This window comes from Rana temporaria, chromosome 3 (assembly GCF_905171775.1).
Source record: "Rana temporaria chromosome 3, aRanTem1.1, whole genome shotgun sequence".
NCBI classification, from domain to species: domain Eukaryota; kingdom Metazoa; phylum Chordata; class Amphibia; order Anura; family Ranidae; genus Rana; species Rana temporaria.
In genome coordinates, this window is record NC_053491.1 from 194864602 (window position 1) to 194883869 (window position 19268).

General features: G+C 40.4%; 1 protein-coding gene across 1 annotated transcript in view; it reads right to left on the bottom strand.

The window, feature by feature from the left end:
• LOC120931999 overlaps positions 1 to 17329 on the bottom strand; it is a 39999-nt gene extending 22670 nt beyond the window's left edge. The window contains exons 1-5 of the mRNA XM_040344046.1: positions 17184 to 17329; positions 10576 to 10783; positions 6605 to 6734; positions 5973 to 6145; positions 3278 to 3396 (exon numbers count right to left, since the gene is read on the bottom strand). Of these exons, the coding sequence (XP_040199980.1) occupies positions 3278 to 3396; positions 5973 to 6145; positions 6605 to 6734; positions 10576 to 10757 (604 nt within the window). The 5' untranslated portion in view covers positions 10758 to 10783; positions 17184 to 17329. The remainder of the gene's footprint in view (positions 1 to 3277; positions 3397 to 5972; positions 6146 to 6604; positions 6735 to 10575; positions 10784 to 17183) is intronic.
• Positions 17330 to 19268: the final 1939 nt, after the last annotated feature.

Here is a 19268-nt window from a genome sequence, read left to right on the forward strand (position 1 = left end):
TACAAAATACAAAGAAGCAAAAACACCAAACAATTTAATCTCATATCAATCTTTCTCACACCCCCCAGATGAAAAGCCCTCCAAGAAGGGTCTAAAGCTAATCTGTTCATTTAGACCCGGAGGGTGGTTGGCCTCTAGCTCCGCAATCCAACGGGTTTCGAGTTGTAACAGAATTTTGTTCCAATCACCCCCTCTGGGGTTAGGATGGACTCTGTCAAGGATCAAAAATTTGACCCCAAGAAAGTGTCCATCGTGTTCAGTCAAAATATGACGCCCGAGGGGTAGATCAGGATTGGCCGTACGCATGGCATGCAGATGACGGGATGCCCGTTTGTGGAAGGGTAGTTTGGTCTTGCCCACATAAAACCTCTTGCAATGGCAAGTTAGCAAATACACTACACCAAGGGTTTTACAATTGGCATAGTGTCTGGGTTTATGGTGCTGACCATTAGGTAAAACAATTTGCCGATCGGAATTGATATAACGGCAAATAGAGCACCCTCCACAAGTGAAGGTGCCTTTCCTCTTACATGGATCACATCTAAAGGTACCTTTATACTCGCTTGTTACGAGATGGTCCCTAAGTGATTGGGCTCGGCGATACGTAATCGACGGTTCCTTTGATACGAACGGTCCCAATTGGGGATCGATCAAAAGCAAATGCCAAAACCGTTTCAAAATATTTCTAGTTACTTCATGTTGGGTGTGGTATTTGGTAATTATCCTAACACCCTCGTTGTTATCAGAGGACTTCTTTTCTTTGTTAGTCAAAAGGAGTGGCCGTAGATGCCCATTGGCACGTTGAAAAGATCTTTTTAAGTTTTTCTTAGAATAACCTCTGAGTAATAGCCTATCTCTTAATCCTGCCGCCTCTAGAAGGAAATCTTCTTGCGTCGAACAATTTCGCTTAAGGCGCAGGTATTGGCTATAAGGTATTGATTTTATTAATGGAGAAGGGTGGGCACTGGTGGCGTGTAAAATGGTGTTACCCGCTGTGGGTTTTCTGTGAAGCCCCGTTGACATGGTCCCATCAGGACCTTTCATCAAGGTAACATCAAGAAAGGCAATTCTAGAGCTACTATAATTCATTGTGAATTTGAGGTTGAAATCATTGCGGTTCATGATGGTTCATGATGTTTTTGTAAATGTATTCAAAATCAATAAAGAGAATTAAAAAGAAAAATTTTTTGAAAGTTTTACTTCATCCTGGGGTTCATGAGACCATTCTAAATTGTTTTTAACAATTTAGATGAGGCCATTTTCCTCCTTAAATATGGATTCATCATAAATCATGAGTTAACATCACAGTGTTTAAACAATTTGAGTTATGTTGTTCAGAAAAAAAAACATATTTCTTGGCTTATATGAGTTGACTGTCTGTTAGCTGGGAACAAAGTTGGAGCTTGAAGGCATCCTTTTCTCCATATTAAAATTCATTCAGATGTATTAAATAGGGTAAAAGATAATGTATCAGATCATACTACTTAATTACATTGCTCAGAAGCACGTTTTGTGTCACTTACACCAGATTTTGTGCCTTTGGTCTTGCATAAAAGCACTTTCCAAATGGAAGCTCCACCATAAAATCAAAGTCACACGTTTTGATTTAGTACCGCAGTAACCTTGGATGTTGGATTTTTTTCTTCATTTAACAACTAATCAGGTAAAAATCAGTCTGTTCATATCAGTAAGCTTTGACTTGCAACTATTGTTTCTTTTTGCTGAAACAAATTCTCTATGTCTGCCATGGCATTATTATTGACTGTTTCACTTAATATTGTACATTATATAAATTATTATTTTTAATGATGTACCTGCAATTTGGACTATTTTGCCTCTTTAATGTTCTATTATGTGCCTCATGCTGCTTTGAAGGATCAAATATAAGAGTTCTAATTGACACATATCATCTGTAGCTGAAGCGTCCCTGCTTGTAATTGTAATTTAGTTACTTCAAAGTTAAACTCCTTTTTATGTTTTCATTATTTTGTCCACCTATTGTATATAAAAGTCTCCAAATAAATCGGATTCTCTTAAAGTATCAATTGAAGTGATATGAACATTGGGATATGTTCTCATGTCTGCTCTAAACCAGAACGTCTCAAGGTAACTTGCAACTTCAAGCAGTATAACCCTACATTCAGCAGCCTTTTTACCTTAATGCTGCTTCTTCTTCTTCCCTTCCTACCCGGAAAAAAATATGTGTTAACCTTATTGACATTAAAAAACCCTCTTAACACAAGGTTACTTCCACCACACCATGGCAGCCAGTGAAATAAGACAATAACTATAACATTACGGGAGTTTGTGTCTTGAAAAAAATCGCTTTTCTCAATTGTTTACAAAAAACATACATTGATCTTTCAGAAACCATGTTAAAAGTAATATAAACAACATGCATGTCTTCAACATTTGACACTTTTGGAAGTGTCAAATTCTATCACCCCTGCTGCTGTGGTCTCTCCCACTAGTCCCTATATCATTGCTGTGTCCTGTTAATGATCAGAGAAGGAACCACACCTCAGAGGCTGCAGGCTTTCCACTCTCTGGAAAGTGTGATGCCCTGTACACACGTTCGGTTTTCCCACCGGTAAAAAGTCCGTCGGGAAAATCGAGGGGAAAGCCGAGAACCTGCTCGGCAGCTTTTTCCCCCTACACACGGCCGGTTTTCCTGGCAGGAAAACTGCCATGAGAGCTTTGGCCAGGAATCCCGGCCATGAGTATGCTCCGCCACAGTGTTTCCTATAAGAAAACTGCCGGGAAAAAGAACGCCAGGAATCCCGGCAGGAAAAAAGAAAACATGTTCTAATTTTTCCCGCGGGGATTCCCAGCGATTTTCCTGTCGGGAAAACTGTCATGGAGCATACACACGGCCAGTTTTCCCGGTCAAAAGCTGTCGTGGCAGTTTTCCCAAACGAAACATTAATGTGTACGAAGCATTAAAGGACTTTGCTGAAGGCTGTAGCACTGGAAAGCACTGTCCCTTCACCCACCTTTTGTTATGATGCTGTTTTGAATAAAGTTCTGCTTTAAGCCCAACTTCAGCTGAAGCTTTATTTATTTTTTCATTTTTGAATAAAATGTGGCAAACCCAGGACATTGCTAAGAAATAAACTTCTTACATCCTCTATATAAAGTGCATGTTCTATACAATTCTTTGTACAGCCCACTAAAAGCCGATGACAGCTTCACTGGCTTCATAGCAGAAAAAGCTTCAAGGGGTTTAAATTTATTTTAAAAATATTTCTTATTTTTTCTAGAAACCCTGTTTTAATACCTGTATGAAGTTGAAAATTCAGCCTCTCTCTGTTTCTTTTTTTTCCATGTATCTGCTGTGGAACTGTCCATGATGTGGGGCAGCAAATGCCAGTTATTCTCAAATCAATTGTGGTGTTCCTGTAAAGGATAAAATATAAGGTTGCCATGGCACGAATGAAGCTTCCACACATGAAAGATATCTACAGTAATGCAGCTGTAACTTTCAAGTTCGATTGTAGAATAAGTATCACTGGTAACACACCAGCGTGTTTAAAAAAAAAAGAAAGAAAGAAAGAAAAACCTTATATGTTTCCTCGTTAACATTAACATAAACATTAAACAGAAATGCAGCAAAATAGATTCTCTAAGAAAGAAATAGCCAGAAAATTGCCATTGTGCAGATTGGTTATTATGACAATATACTGTACATATACAGAAGGTCGTTTCCATAAAATTAATTTGTATTTTTCATTTTTTTTGTCTATAGGTAGTTTTACCAAGTATTAACATTGCGACTCATCTGCATTGTATGTAGGTACATCCATGGTATAATTTTATACCATTTCAATCTTCGACACACTGAATCCTTGAATCATCCCCCATTTTTTTAAACTTAATTTTAAAGGGGGGCACACAACACTTCATGGGACTTCGGCCATCTCTAAAGCTGCTGTAGTGTATGTTGCAGGTATAATGTTTGTTATATTGGGTACATGGCTCCTTTAACCACTTAAGACCCGGAGCAATATGCAGGTAAAGGACCTGGCCCCTTTTTGCGATTCAGCACTGCGTCGCTTCAACTGACAATTACGCAGTCACGCGACGTGGCTCCCAAACAAAATTGGCGTCCTTTTTTCCCACAAATAGTGCTTTCTTTTGGTGGTACTTGATTACCTCTGCGGTTTTTATTTTTTGCGCTATAAATAAAAATAGAGCATCAATTTAAAAAAATATATATATTTTTTTTTTTACTTTTTGCTATAATAAATATCCCCAAAAAATATATAATTTTTTTCCCTCAGTTTAGGCCGATACGTATTCTTCTACATATTTTTGGTAAAAGAAATCGCAATAAGCGTTTATTGATTGGTTTGTGAAAAATGTATAGCGTTTACAAAATAGGGGATAGTTTTATGGCATTTTTATTAAAAACATTTTTACTACTAATGGCGGCGATCAGCGATTTTTTTAGTGACTGCGACATTATGGTGGACACATCGGACACTTTTGACACATTTTTGGGACCATTGTCTTTTTCACAGCGAAAAGTGCTGGAAAAATGCACTGATTACTGTGAAAATGACACTGGCAGTGAAGGGGTTAACCAGGAGGGGGAGCTGTAGGGGTTAAGTGTGTTCTAAGGGAGTGTTCTTACTGTGGGGGGGGCGTGGCTGTGCGTGTGACGTCACTGATCATCGTTCCCTAACACAGGGAACAGGCGATCACTGACAGCCACACTAGGAAGAACGGGGAAGGTTCGTTTACACTCACCTCTCCCCGTTCTTCCTCTCTGTGACCCGACCGGTGGCGATCAGGTCTGTGGTTCCCGCGGGCGCGGTCACAGAGGACAAGGCATGGGCATCTTAAAGGGGATGTACCTGTACGTCTATGTGCCCAGCCGTGCCATTCTGCCAACGTAAATAGTCGTGCAGCGGTCCTTAAGTGGTTAAGAATTCGATGAGTTTTCCCAGCTGGGCTATGAAAGCCAATGGAAATATTATGAATATAAGACAGCTGGAGCATATTCTGCAGGTCAGCAGATGCAGGTATGCTGCAGATGCAAGGCAGTGGATGCAGGTCAGCAGATGCAGAGCAGCAGGTGCAGGTCAGCAGGTAATCACTAATGTTTTTTTTTTCCAAACAAACTATAAAAGACTGATTTTTTTTTGTTAAATGTTTTCTTTGTTTCTGTTGTAAAATTATGCAAATAATTATTTTTTCTTCTCCACTAATGTGCGCTAATGAGGCTGTACTGATGGGCACTGCCACTGATAGACTGCACTGATGAACACTGATAGGCTGCACTGCTGGGCACTGATAGGCTGTTATGATGGGCACTGATATGGCTGCACTAATGAGGCTGCACTGACAAGGCAGCACTAATGGGCACTGATATGCAGCACTAATGGGCACTGATATGCAGCACTAATGGGCACAACTGATCACATGGTAAAAAGCCTACATCATCAGCTCTTTACCACGATCGGTGAAGTGCTGTGTCACTATGCCTTGTGAACAAGCACTGCTGTGGCACACATTTCACATCACCTGCCTTCTAAAGTACAGAGGTGCTAAGAGTAGGAGTTTCAGGAGGTGGAGTCAGTACATGAATAACTTCTTGCAGGCAGCAAGGTACCATGGGATATGTAGTCCTTAGAAATGGAAAGTAAACAGCATAGATAATGTTGCAAAGCTTGCAGGGAGTCCAGGAAGTTGAAGAAATGGCCAGCAGGCAGTCAAAACTTGCAACATGAAAAGAGATTTTTTCAAGTAAGCTTATACTGGATTGCCAAAAATAGTGATTAGTTGTATTGTTATTACAAGTCTGATGTTATACAAGGAACGTGTTACCATAGAACACCTTTAATATTAAATCAATCAATGTTGATTCTTTCTAAAAAATATATATTTTATAAGTACTACTATACTGATTACTGTAGCAATAGGGAGAAATATTTGTTTATATATTCCTTTTTGTTATTGAAAACAATTACCTGTTCTTCTCAGAAGAATAATAAAGTGACCGTTTATTACATTGTTCTTTGAATCCTTTGACCCATTTCTTGTGGAATTCAGATTCCAGGACACTTCTTGAGCTACGAGCACTATGTAAGCTTTTATAACTTTGTTCATCAAATCTCTTTTCCTTAACATGGGTAGTTGGAAACTGAAACACAAAAGTTATTAGACCCACGTAAGAATGCGGCAGAATGAAGGATTGTCTGTGTTGCACTTAGCAACTACAGTATGTAGACTTCTTGTTTTCACTGTATAGCCTTCGGCAGGAATATCAAAGGCATACTCTTTTTGGGTGCAGTTGGCTACACAAATATTTCCTCTTTCAGACATGCATTAAATAAGGTTCATTGGGGTCTTTCATAAAATATTTGTATTGGTCCATTAAACAGAGCTTTTCCCAATACAATAAACACAGAAAAAGGTGTCGCTGCTGCTAAAGATATCATAGAAGAAAATGCTAATTCTGTCCTAAATCTGATTTTAAAGAGAAATATTTTCTCTGATAGAAGTTGCCTTTGTATTTGACAATTATACAGGTCGATTTTGATGTACTGTTAATACTAACATAATACATGGAAGACAAAATCACAGTTTGAACTTTATTTACCAATGCTCTCGCTGTTGTTGGAGGCAGGAAAACAGTTTGTTGCTCTCTCCATGTTCTTGGGCAGCACTGTGAAACTTCTGTATATTTGGGACACTTGTCTTCTGTTGCACCATAACTTACATTTGTTCTCCTAAAGGGAAAACAAAAGGTTTTTTTTTAGCTACTGTAAAGTATTTTACATATGGAACTGACATAGTTGCATAATAGAATCTGTATGCAAGAGCCTTTTCAATGTTTGCTCCTTGGGCATTTTATATTATTTCCATATTTGTCTTTATTATATTAGCCATAGCTCGATTTCACACATACACGTTTTGCTTTGTTTTTACTTGTGACCATCACTGTATGTGCTGCCCAGGGGCGGACTGACCAATGAGTCACTCGTGCACTGCCCAAGGGCCCCATGCCACTAGGGGGCCCCATCAGGGTTGCCAGGCTCAGTAAAACCAGGGACAGTATGTAAAAATATGTGTTTTTTTTACATCTGTCCCTGATATGTCCGAAACCGACATGCTTTTGATATGAAAATCCCGAGATTTTAGCTGCCCCGCCTCTGCACTGCCTCCTGGCATGGTGGCCATCTGTAAGCCCAGGGGCCCCATTATCTTCTATTGCCCGGGGGCCCCATGAGTTGTCAGTCCGCCCCTGGTGCTGCCTGAACCTGAGATGATGCTCACCTCTTGTTGGATTTCATTAACATTTTGTAGCAAAAGGACTTGTGTCTAGGGTTTATTTTCAGATTATTTTTTTTAGAACCCATTTACACATAAGTGTTGTAGAAATGTGCAGTACCGCAAAACATCATGCATTCAATAGCGCATTGCAGTGCCATTATTTTCAACGGCACCCTAATGCACTGCGGAAACCTACCTGTGACACACATGAATCACAGTACACAACACAGGTAAATGCACTACTGTATGTTTTGGTGTGCTGCACTGGAAAAAATAATGGGCTTCTTTAACCCAACACTTTATGAGAGAGAGACCTTCATATACACAATCCTCTACCAACAGTTGACCAGAGGAAGGCAAAAAAATATATATATAGTCTGGGAGTGTCATGGTCTGGGGCTGCATGAGTGCTGCCGACACTGGGGAGCTACAGTTCATTGAGGGAACCATGAATGCCAATATGTGAGCCCTGGTTCACACAAGTGCATTTTGACACCGCACTGATGTGACGCTGCATCTGCGGCGCTGCATCGATTTCAAAAAGTAGTTTCTGTACTACTTTTTTGTGATTTCGACCTGCGATTTACATTGACATCTGTGCAGATGTCTCTGTAATCACGGGTGAAATCGGGACTGGCAAGCAGGAGTGAAATTGTGCAAGTTCAGCTGAACTCGCATGGCTTCATTCCCACAGCCCAGTGTGAACCTGGGCTAAAGGTGATGAACTGACCAAGCATGTCTCCAGACCTAAACCCTATTGAGCATCTGTGGGGCATCCTCGACAGCTTTGTGATGTCGTCATGGAGGAGTGGAAGAGGACTCCAGTGGCAACCTGTGATGCTCTGGTGAACTCTATGCCCAAGAGGGTTAAGGCAGTGCTGGAAAATAATGATGGCCACACAAAATATTGACACTTTTTACCCAATTTCACTTAGGGGTGTACTCACTTTTGTTGCCAACGGTTTAGACATTAATGGCTGTGTGTTGAGTTATTTTGAGGGAACAGAAAATGTACACTGTTATACAACCTGTACACTCACTACTTTACATTGTAGCAAAATGTAATTTCTTTAGTGTTGTCACATGAAAAGATAAAATAAAATATTTACAAAAATGTGAGGGGTGAACTCACTTTCGTGAGATACTGTATATAAATATACTCTAGCCATCTGTCTGTTCTCTGTGCTAATTGACCATGCTATTGTGTGAAGATGTCCTGTGTTTACACTTATGATAATGTGTATTGTATAGCAGGTGAGCGAAGAGACGGGACGTCTACCTTGAGAGGTCATATCTCGGAGTCGCCTAGTCTGGATAAATGATTAGTTAATTGGCTCATGTTAATTTATGTTCTGGTTACCTCCTCTTTAAACTGTATAGAAGGTTGCATTCTTGGTTCTATTAAACACTCCGGGCTAGATTCACATAGATTTCGGCGGGCGTAGCGTATCTCAGATACACTACGCCGCCGTAAGTTAGAGCAGCAGGTCCTGTATTCACAAAGAAGTTGCGCTCTAACTTACGGCGTAGTGTAACTGGGCCGGCGTAAGCCTGCCTAATTCAAAAAAGGCTGGTTGGGGGCGTGTTCTATGCAAAATACTATTGACCCCACGTATTTGACGTTTCTAACGAACGGCGCATGCGCCATCCGTGGACGTATATCAGTGCGCATGCTCCAAATTACGCCGCAAAGACTCATTGGTTTCGACGTGAACGTAACTTACGACCAGCCCCATTCACGGACGACTTACGCAAACGACGTAAAACGTGAAAAATTTGACGCGGTTCCGACGTCCATACTTAACATTGGCTGCGCCATGTTTTTGGTGGTTTATCTTTACGCCTGAAAACGCCTTAAGTAAACGGCGTATCTTTACTGCGACAGCCGGGCGTAGGTTCGTGAATAGGCGTATCTAGCTGATTTACATATTCTAGGCGTAAATCAGCGTACACGCCCCTAGCGGCCAGCATAAATATGCAGTTAAGATAAGACAGCGTAGGAGACTTACGCCGGCCGTTCTTAGCCACATTTAAGCATATCTCAGTTTGAGCATACGCTTAAAGTTGCGACGGCGCGGATTCGGACTTACGACGGCATATCTACTGACACGCCCGTCGTAAGTCTTTATGAATCTGGCCCTCCATGTTTAGCACACAAACAAGTCTTGTCTCGTTGTGTGTTGAGAGCAGCAGGAATATCTGATATCTATATCCAGACTGATAGGAAGCAGTATATGACGGAAGCACTCAAGCGGAGTGTGGGACGTTCCGTTACATATGCAATTTAGGAGTCCAAAATAAATTACTCCTATCAGGGAATATGCCACTTAATGACTAGTTATTACACACATTTCAATTTCATATACACTGCTCAAAAGAAAAAAAAAATGAAAGGAACACTTTTTATCCTCCTCCTCCTCCTTCTCTTCCTCCTCCTTCATCCCGCCTAATATTTTTTTGTCCTCTTTCCAACTTTTCAGTATAATACGATTGGCATATTGTTACTATCTTGTTGGCGGCTGCGTCTGCACTATTCCATGTGTGCATGTTCTTATTTCTGTAACTGTTTTCCTTTAATAAAAACTTTTACAAAAAAAAAAAAAAGTAACGAAACAGAACTAAATTATGTATTTTACAAATGAAAACAAAACAGTACGAAATTTACCGCTATGCACAAGTCTACTAATAATATTTGATATTCGCCCCATTCGCACAATTTCACAGTGGGAATATTTAAGTGAGAATTTTTTTTTCATATACACACCTTAACAGGTATTTGTTCCAAAATATTAGCTTTGGATGTGGTAGATTCGTTTAGATTTTTTGCTTATTTTTTTCAATCTGAAATAAAATGAAAATCCCTATTGGCACCTGAGAGCCCCAGTACCCAATATTCTGGCAAAATGATTAACTAAGCAATCGGTATTGTATGTTATTAGTGTCCTGCTATACTATATAACTCAGGTAAGAAGCAGCATAACATGATTTTTTTTTTCTATAAAAGAATACTGCAACATAGTTATTACTCTATGTCCAGTATTATAGAGAAGCCATTCCTTAGTGTATACTGATTTGGGATACCCATTTTTTTTATATGTCTTTAGAAATACTAGTAGTAGTTAATCACAGTTAACTGGACATGTTCTGTAATGCTGTAGATGGCTCATCCAAGTCACTTACAGTATTCGGAAATATTTCTCACCCTGCTAAATTCCCAACAGCATAAAACATACATTTAAGTGAAAGATGACCTAGGATTGTTATTTCTTAATCACATGCTATGAGGTTGTACAGTACCTTGATGTTGTTGGCAGATTTCTAAATTGGCTGTTTTGTATATTGTGGCCTTGCATTTTGTTCTTGTGAATGTTACTATTCTTTACGTTGAAAAAATCAACAAGACCTGGGAGGGTCATAGTTTTGTCTGTGCTGTTTCCAGTCTTATTGATTGCAGGTAGATGAAGATCCGATAGTGCCATTATGCAGTATTACTGGCAGCCAGTTTCTAAAATAAAAGTTTCGATATGTGATGAAATTGAACACATTAAAAAGAAAAGAGAAACATTCAAACATGATTGTTTAAGTGTTACTAAATCCACAACAGTAAAAATCAGTCTGTATATGCCATGGGTGCTCAACCTGTGGCTCTCCAGCTGTTGCGGAACTACAATTCCCATGAGGCATTGCAAGCCGCTGACAGGTACAAGCATGTCTCCCAAAGGCTGAGGCATTATGTGAATTGTAGTTTTGCAACAGCTGGAGAGCCACAGGTTGAGCACCCATGGTATATGCAGTAAAGCATGCTTGTTATACTCACTTTGGAACCTAAGGGGTTAATCCTCAGCATTGTGTAAAAAGGCTGTTTAATCCTGTATGCACAGATCCCCCTCTCCTTCCACTGACCTGATCATTTCCTGATAACACAGAGTCTTTGGAGTCAGGCTGCACATGCTCAGTTTGGTGTGTATTGCTAAAGGGTTTTTATTTATTGGGAGAGTGCATGTGATCAGCACAGGGCCAATCAGCACTGTCCAGACAAAGAGTCAGGAGTCTTGCAGTCTCATAGGTCAGTCAGAATACTACTCCTACAAGCTTTAACGAGTGCTTGGCTGGACACTGCTAGAAGTCACAAGACTACTCAAACTGCTGATGAGAAAAAGTATTTAGCCGTTTATATTTATTAAAATAATTGCATTTCCATGTTCTGTGTACTGTGGGAGACCAAATATCGTGAATGCAGGTTCTGAGTTTAGTAACACTTTAAACTGCCTTTTTTCTCTTCACAAAAATGTGAAAAGGTGGAGAGGCAGAAGCATGACATCGCAATCTCAAGCTCGGCCAATCAGAAGAATCCTTATTCAATGATAAAAGCTCCAGCAGCCAGACCATTCTGGCATGGAAATAATTTGTTAACTTCCAAATTAACAATTTAAAGTGAACATAATCCTGGAATTCTGTAGTCAGGTTCATCTGCAGTGCTACAAATGTAAACACAACATCTGCAGATCTGTTCCTTCCAAAAGATGCAAGCTGGCTTATGTATTGTGTAAATAAGATTGTTTAGAGACATCCATGTTTGGTATCTATTTACTCGTTGTGGGTTTTCTTTTGCCTCAAAAGGTTTTTTTCCCCAACAAAAATTGTGTTTGAAAAACTGGTGCGCAAACAGTGGCGTCTCCAGCTTTCATATTTAGGGGGGGCACATAGGGGGACAGGGACAAAAGTAGGGGGGCCAACTATAAAATGCAATTTTATATATATATATATATATATATATATATATATATATATATATATCCTGGGGCTTTTTACTGCGATCCCACAATGGGCCCTTTCACATGTTCTGCAGTGAGCTCCCTTCCTACTATACTGGGGCCCCCCAGGGTGGCAGAAAACAAGAGATATATGTCACCAGCACACCAACAAAATATAAGGGTCCAAAGCAGTGGGAGAACTATCAGGGTTGCCAAAGGTTGTCTTGCCACCGGGCCCTGGTGTTCTGCCACTGTGGGGTTCCCCAGCTGTCCTGTCCCTGCTATTGACATCGCTGGTCTGGCATCTGTCTCCTTGGCAGCGGCGGCAGTCTATTGGGACCTAGTGCTGGTGACATTATGGGTGTATGCAGGGGAAGGCTGGCACTTGGTTATAGAGAACCGAGCCCCCAGCTGGTCACCTAGCAGCAGTAATGCTGTATAACCTTCTCTGTTGACATGCTGATCGAGATGTGATCCAGGTGATGCTCCCAGTCAGATCTAATAAACACAGTATTTATTAGCATAAAGAGTACAACCACATATATATAATCAACCGTATGTTCAGCAGCCATGTGGGCTCTATGCCTGTAAAGTGTGGGCTTTAATCAATAAAATCACTGATATTTAACACTAGGATTTGACTAGGAGCATCACCTGGATTGCATCACGATTAGCATGTCAGAGAAGGCTCCACTGCTGTGGATGCAGGGAAGAAATTTGCACCGTATATTACCTGCCTAACTGAAAGTGAAAGTAAATTGTGAATGTCTTGAAAGAACAGGAGAGGGGGGGAGACAGATGGGGGAGAGAAGGGATGGAGATAATGCAGTTCAGTGATTACAGTGTACTGCAGTCTGCAGTGCACACACTTACCCACGGTCCAGGCTAGAATCTCAGGCATCATTCACACACAGCCAGAAATGCTGCTGATTTTCATATTTCCCGCCCACACATCCTCTTTCTTCAGATACAGCACGCCGGGATAGTGTGGGGGCGGGACTGGAAGGAAGAGGAGGAGCTGTATTCCTCCCTGCTTGTATGTGAGGAGAGTGAGGGGGGACTGGACTCGCTGGGCTGTGAAAGAGTGTCATAGACTGACACTCGGCTCAGCTTGCAGTCAACACTCTCGAAATTTACAGGCTGGTTCTCCTGTCCTAAGGATGGGAGAAATCTGTCTGTTTTTTCAGTAACTGAGATGAAGGCTTGGGCCCCCCTCCCCCACAGTGATCGCGAAGTCCTTCCTGCAACTCGCTCTTCTTCGTGCCAATGAGGATGCAGGGGAAGGAGCAGATCAGGCGGCTGTGGTTGTGTGAGCGCTCGCATTATGCAGTGTCAGGGAGGGGGAAGAAATCCCCCGCAGGAGCTGACTGGGGATGCTCTCCCTCTCAGGAGAGACTGTGTTACTCCAGCGGCGGCCCAAGCAAAATACAAAAAAATGCAAAAAAATAAAAACAATTATGGGGGGGGCACATGGTAGGGCATAGCATAATGTTGGGGGGGTGAGGGCCCCCTTTGCCCCAGCCAGGGACGCCATTGCGCAAATACTGTGTGGCATAAAAAATTGTAACTGTCATTTTATTTTGTAGGGTCTGTGCTTTAAAAATATATATAATGTTTGGGGGGTTCTAAGTAATTTTTTTGCAAACAAAAAGTGCCAGACAAGGCCTGGTCTGGGAGTGTCTATTTGGTGTGCCTGTGACATGGAATTCACAGTACAATATGAGTTTTCTGACAAGGGTTCATTTAAAAAAGTTTATAGTTAATAGTTTATAAATGTCCAGGTATTCAAGGGGTCAAAGCAAGCTCACACCCTGTGCACACACGTCTGTGCTTCATTAGTAATAGGGCAGGGGAGACATAGGCGATCTAAAAGACCCTGGTGTCTCCATAAAGAGGACATGTTACCTGTTTATGTTTTCACACAGGAGGCTTTTAGTTCCCAGGTGATAGCAACAAATAAAAAATAAAAAGTATTTTAAAAATACATTCACCGGCTAATTTATTATGTAAACCCGTTCAATTGCTTGGTAACACAAATTGCTAATGAGCATGGCAGAAACTAAACTCACGTAGGTATCTAGATGTGGTGAAGACGACTTGCTAAAGTTCAAACCTAGCATCAGAATGGGGATGAAAGGGGATTTATGTGACTTTGAACGTGGCATAGTTGTTGGTGCCAGGTGGGCTGGTCTGAGTATTTAAAAAAACTGCTGATCTACTGGGATTGTCACGCATGGTCATCTCTAGGATTTAAATGGAATGGTCCGAAAAAGAGAAAAAAATATTCAGTGACCAGCTGTTGTGTGGACGAAAAATGCCTTGTTAATGTCAGAGGTCAGAGGAGAATGGTTCCAGACAATAGAAAGGCAAGTAACTCAAATAATCACTCATTGGAACCAAGGTATGCAGAATACAATCTCTAAACGCACAACACATCAAACCTTGAAGCAGATCGGCTACAGCAGCAGAAGACCACACCGGGTGCCACTCCTGCTAGCCAAGAACAGGAAACTGAGGCTACAATTCACACAGGCTCAAAAGTGGAAAATAGAAGATTAGAAAAACGTTGCCTGGTCTGATGAGTCTCCATTTCAGCTGCAACATTCAGATGGTAGGGTTAAAATTTGGGGGAAAACAAACAGAGCATGGATCCATCCTGCCTTGTATCAGTGGTTCAGGCTGGTGTTGGTGTAATGGTGTGGGGGATATTTTCTTGGTACACTTTGGGCCCCCTAGTACCAAATGAGCATCGGTTAAATGCCACGGCCTACCTAAGTATTGTTGCTAACCATGTACATTCCTTTATGACTACAGGGTACCCATCTTCTGATGGCTACTTCCAGGAGGATATTGTACCATGTCACAAAGCTCAAATCATCTCACCACTGGCAATGGAAATTAGTTCCCTGTACTCCAATGGTCTCCACAGTCACCAGATCTCAATCCAATAGAGAACCTTTGGGATGTGGTGTGGATGTGTGCGTATTGCTATCATGTCACTATGGACTAAAATCTCTGAGGAAAGTTTCCAACATCTTGTTGAATCTATGCCATGAATAATTAAGGCAGTTCTGAAGGGAAAGGTTGGTCCAATCAGGTACTAGCAAAGTGTACCTAATAAAGCGGCTGGTGAGTGTAAATTATAATAAAATAAATAAAAATAATTAAAAGCACCCCTATCAATCCCATACATACCCCAATGCCAACACAGAGCATAGGGTAAGCACACTTATGTAAAAATATATTACACCACGCATGTGAACTATAAACATGATAATTCTGGGGCCATAATTTGTGGTTAACTCTAAACTAATAACCTGTAAAAGCATTTACAGCATCTTCTTAGGAGATTTTTTTTTTGCTAGTTTATGGGCGCATGCAATTTCAAGGCTTGATATATTTGGTATCTACTTAGCAATGCAGTTATATCTTTTATAGACATGTGCACAGCAAAAAAATTTATTTTTTTCTGTTTCGTTTCTGATCGTTTATCGTGATTCATAACGAGTCGTAATTTCGTAAGACGTTAGTTATCGGATTCGTACTCTTTAGTATTTTCGTAACACTCTTTTTTTCCGTTTCCGTTTTTTTCTGTTAGTTTATTTTTCGTTGAATCGAGATTAGTATTTTCGTTATATTTTGTATTCTGCCGTGTTCGTATTTTAAAAATGATTTTATTCGTTCCTTCGTTTTTACGTTAGTTTAATTTTCGTTGTTTTGCTATTTGTATTTACATTATATTTTCCATCATGCTGCGTTCGTATTTTCGTAAGAAATATATTTTCGTTGCTTTATGATCATTCGTATTTTCGTGTCTAATTTCCTTTGATTGTAAAAACGTACTTTTGTAGATTTTATTGCATTCGTAATTCTGTTAGAATACATTTTACGTTTATTCGACACACTACTCGTCGTAATTTTGTAATTCGTACTTTACTGTGATTGACATGACTGTCTTAGTAAGTACACACACCCTGTCTAGAATGAAGTCTGACGTAGAAGAAAACTAAAATATGTCAGATATTACAAAAACAAATCTAGAAATTAGATGCACTGCAGTCTAACACAGAAAAAGACACAAGGAGCCAGGAGGTAATGAGAAAGAAGCTCATTGGGGGAAGGAACAAACCTCTTCAGAGGAAAGGGACAGCGCTCAGTGGCTATTGGTCAATGTCCAGAAATATTTCAGTACTAACGAAAGCTAATTTACATTATTTCGTATTTTCGTTGTTTTCATTTCTGTTTTCCGTAGATTCGTAATTTATTTTTCGTTAGTTTTGATTTTCGTTTTTTATTCTTTGTTCGACATTTTGGTTGTTTTCTTTTCGGTCTTCGAATATTAGTAAGTTTGCATTTTCGTTCATTTTGTTTTTCGTAATTATTATTTTTTTTGGGTTCGGTATTTTCGTTGTTTCTATGTTTTTGTTTCTTTCTTCTTTCGTATCTTCGTTGTTTTTCATATTCGTTATTTTGAAAATATCGTTATTCGTTATTAATTGCGCTAAACTGTTCGTTCATTCGTATGTTAACGAATCAACTAAAATAACAAAAATTTACGGAAAACGTATTCGTAACTTAAAAAATTGCACATGCCTAATCTTTTACATTTTACCAAAAGCCTGGGGTCTATGCTTTCAGAAAAAAAGTGTAATTATTTGGGGGTTTAAAGTAATTTCTATAAAAAAAAATCCGATTGTACCATGTGTACGAAAAATTGCCAGTTGAAAAGTAGATTAAAAAGAAAAGCTTGTACTGAAGAAATACATCTGACCTCTCTTTCTACAAATGCTATTTGCCTGGCTGTCATCATGCTAACATGATCATTTGAATCATTGACCTGTTCCAGACGAGTGACTCAAAGTTCTAAGATCAGTGGTTGCCAGGCAAGTAGCATATTGAGATGTTGACAAGTGATAGCCGTCCTCGAAAAATATTTTTGTTTTAGGACTGGTTTCCTTATTCTTACAAAGTTGATACCACGCCTGACATTTATCTGGCAATAAACACATAATACAGCTATCTAACATAACTAATATCTACTATTTACCTGCATGTATTGTTAAGATTAGATTAAAAAAAAAAAAACATTGTATAATGCATCCTACATTTAAATCTCTTCCTCCAAATAAAACAGATATAAATATACAGTACCTTAAACACAGTCAGTTCACGTATCATACTGTGGTTAAAATAAACACAGCTCTTTCACAGGAGTCCTCCAAAGTGCATCATAAAATGTATGTTTACTATGCATCCCACCTTCTATTCCCACTGGAATATTGAAACATTAACTACCCCCCACAGCTTGGAAGAGAAGCAGAGATCTCCTACCCCCCACAGCTTGGAAGAGAAGCAGAGATCTCCTAGGTCACCTCTTACAAAACAATGCGCTTTACTAAACCTTTACAGCACTGAAGTTTTATATAAAAATAAAAATAAATACTCATCTTCTGATTCAATCACAATAACAAGCTATTTGCAGATAAAAAAAATAAATACAAATAGTACACATAAACAAAAGAAAAAAAAAAAGAAACAGAAACATTGTGTATTTTTGTAGGTGCACATTTTAGTTATTATTAAAATATGACATTCATTTGAAAGTAAATTTGCATGTGATTTTTACATTATACTTGCTAGTTGCTACTTATAGTGCCAGTAACCCCCCCCCCCCCCCAAAAAAAAGGGACCTTGCTTTGTGCACTGGTGCACAGTCATGTTGAGCCGACCCCAAACTATTCCAACACAGTTGGGAGCATGGAATTGCCCAAAATGTCTTGGTATGCTGACACCTTAAGGGTCCCTTCACTGGAACTTAGGAGCCATGCCCAACAACTGAAAAACAATCCCATACCATAATCCATTCTCCACCAAATGATTTGGACCAGTTCACAAAGCAAGGTCCATCAAGACATGAATGAGCAAGTTTGGGGTGGGGGAAGTTTACTGGCCTGCACCTCAACCTGGTAGACCACCTTTAAAGCGGAGCTCCACCCTAAAGTGGAACTCACGCTGATCGGAACCCTCCCCCCCTCCGGTGTCACATTTGACACCTTTCAGGGGGGTGCAGATACCAGTCTAAAGACAGGTATTTGCACCCACTTCCGGCCACAGTTTCGGGAAAACTGTGGGCATGACGTCACCTGCTGTCCTCCCCCCGTTGTGCTCTGGGAACACTCGGCTCCCAGAGCACAGCGGGAGCCAATCGGCGGCGCAGCGCAACTCGCACATGCGCCGTAGGAAACTGGGTAGTGAAGCCGGAGCGCTTCACTTCCTGGTTTCCTCACTGAGGATGGCGGGGGGAGCAGCAGAGTGACGAGCGATCGCTCGTCCTCTGCTGCGGACGGCACTGGACTCCAGGACAGGTAAGTGTCCTAATATTAAAAGTCAGCAGCTGCAGTATTTGTAGCTGCTGGCTTTTAATATTTTTTTTCATGGCACATCCCCTTTAAGATGAATTAGAGCGCAGACTGCCAAGCCTTCTCTCCAAGATCAGTGCCTGACCACACAAATGCGTTTCTAGAAGAATGGTCAAACATTCCCATAGACACACTCCTAAACCTTGTGGACAGCCTTCCCAGAAGAGTTGAAGCTGTTATAGCTGCAAAGGGTGGGCCAACTCAATATTGAACCCTACAGACTAAGACTGGGATATCATTAAAGTTCATGTGCGTGTAAAGGCAGGCGTCCCAACACTTTTGGTATTAGAGTGCAACAGTAGGGATGGGCCGAACACCCCCCGGTTCGGTTCGCACCAGAACATGCGAACAGACAAAACATTTGAGCGAACTTGCAAACCCTATTAAAGTCTATGGGACACAAACATGAAAAATCAAAAGTGCTCATTTATGCAATATACAGTATTGTCATAAAATGTGTATGGGGACCCAGATACTGTCCTAGGGGACATGTATGAATGCAAAAAAAAAAAGTTTTTAATACGACAGTTTTTTTCAGGAGCAGTGATTTTAATAATGCCTACAGTGAAACAATAAAAATGAAATATTCCTTTAAATATCACGCCTGGGGGGTCCCTTTAGTCTGCCTGCAAAGTGGTACATTTGTGTAATGTGTACAACAGTGCCCCAACAAAACAAAATTTCTAAAGGAAAAAATGTTAAACTTACTCGTAGCTGTAATGTATTGCCGGGTCCTGGCATTATAGATGAAACATCATGGAAAAAATGGCATGGGTTCCTCCCACCAGTCCATACCAGACCCTTTGGGTCTGGTATA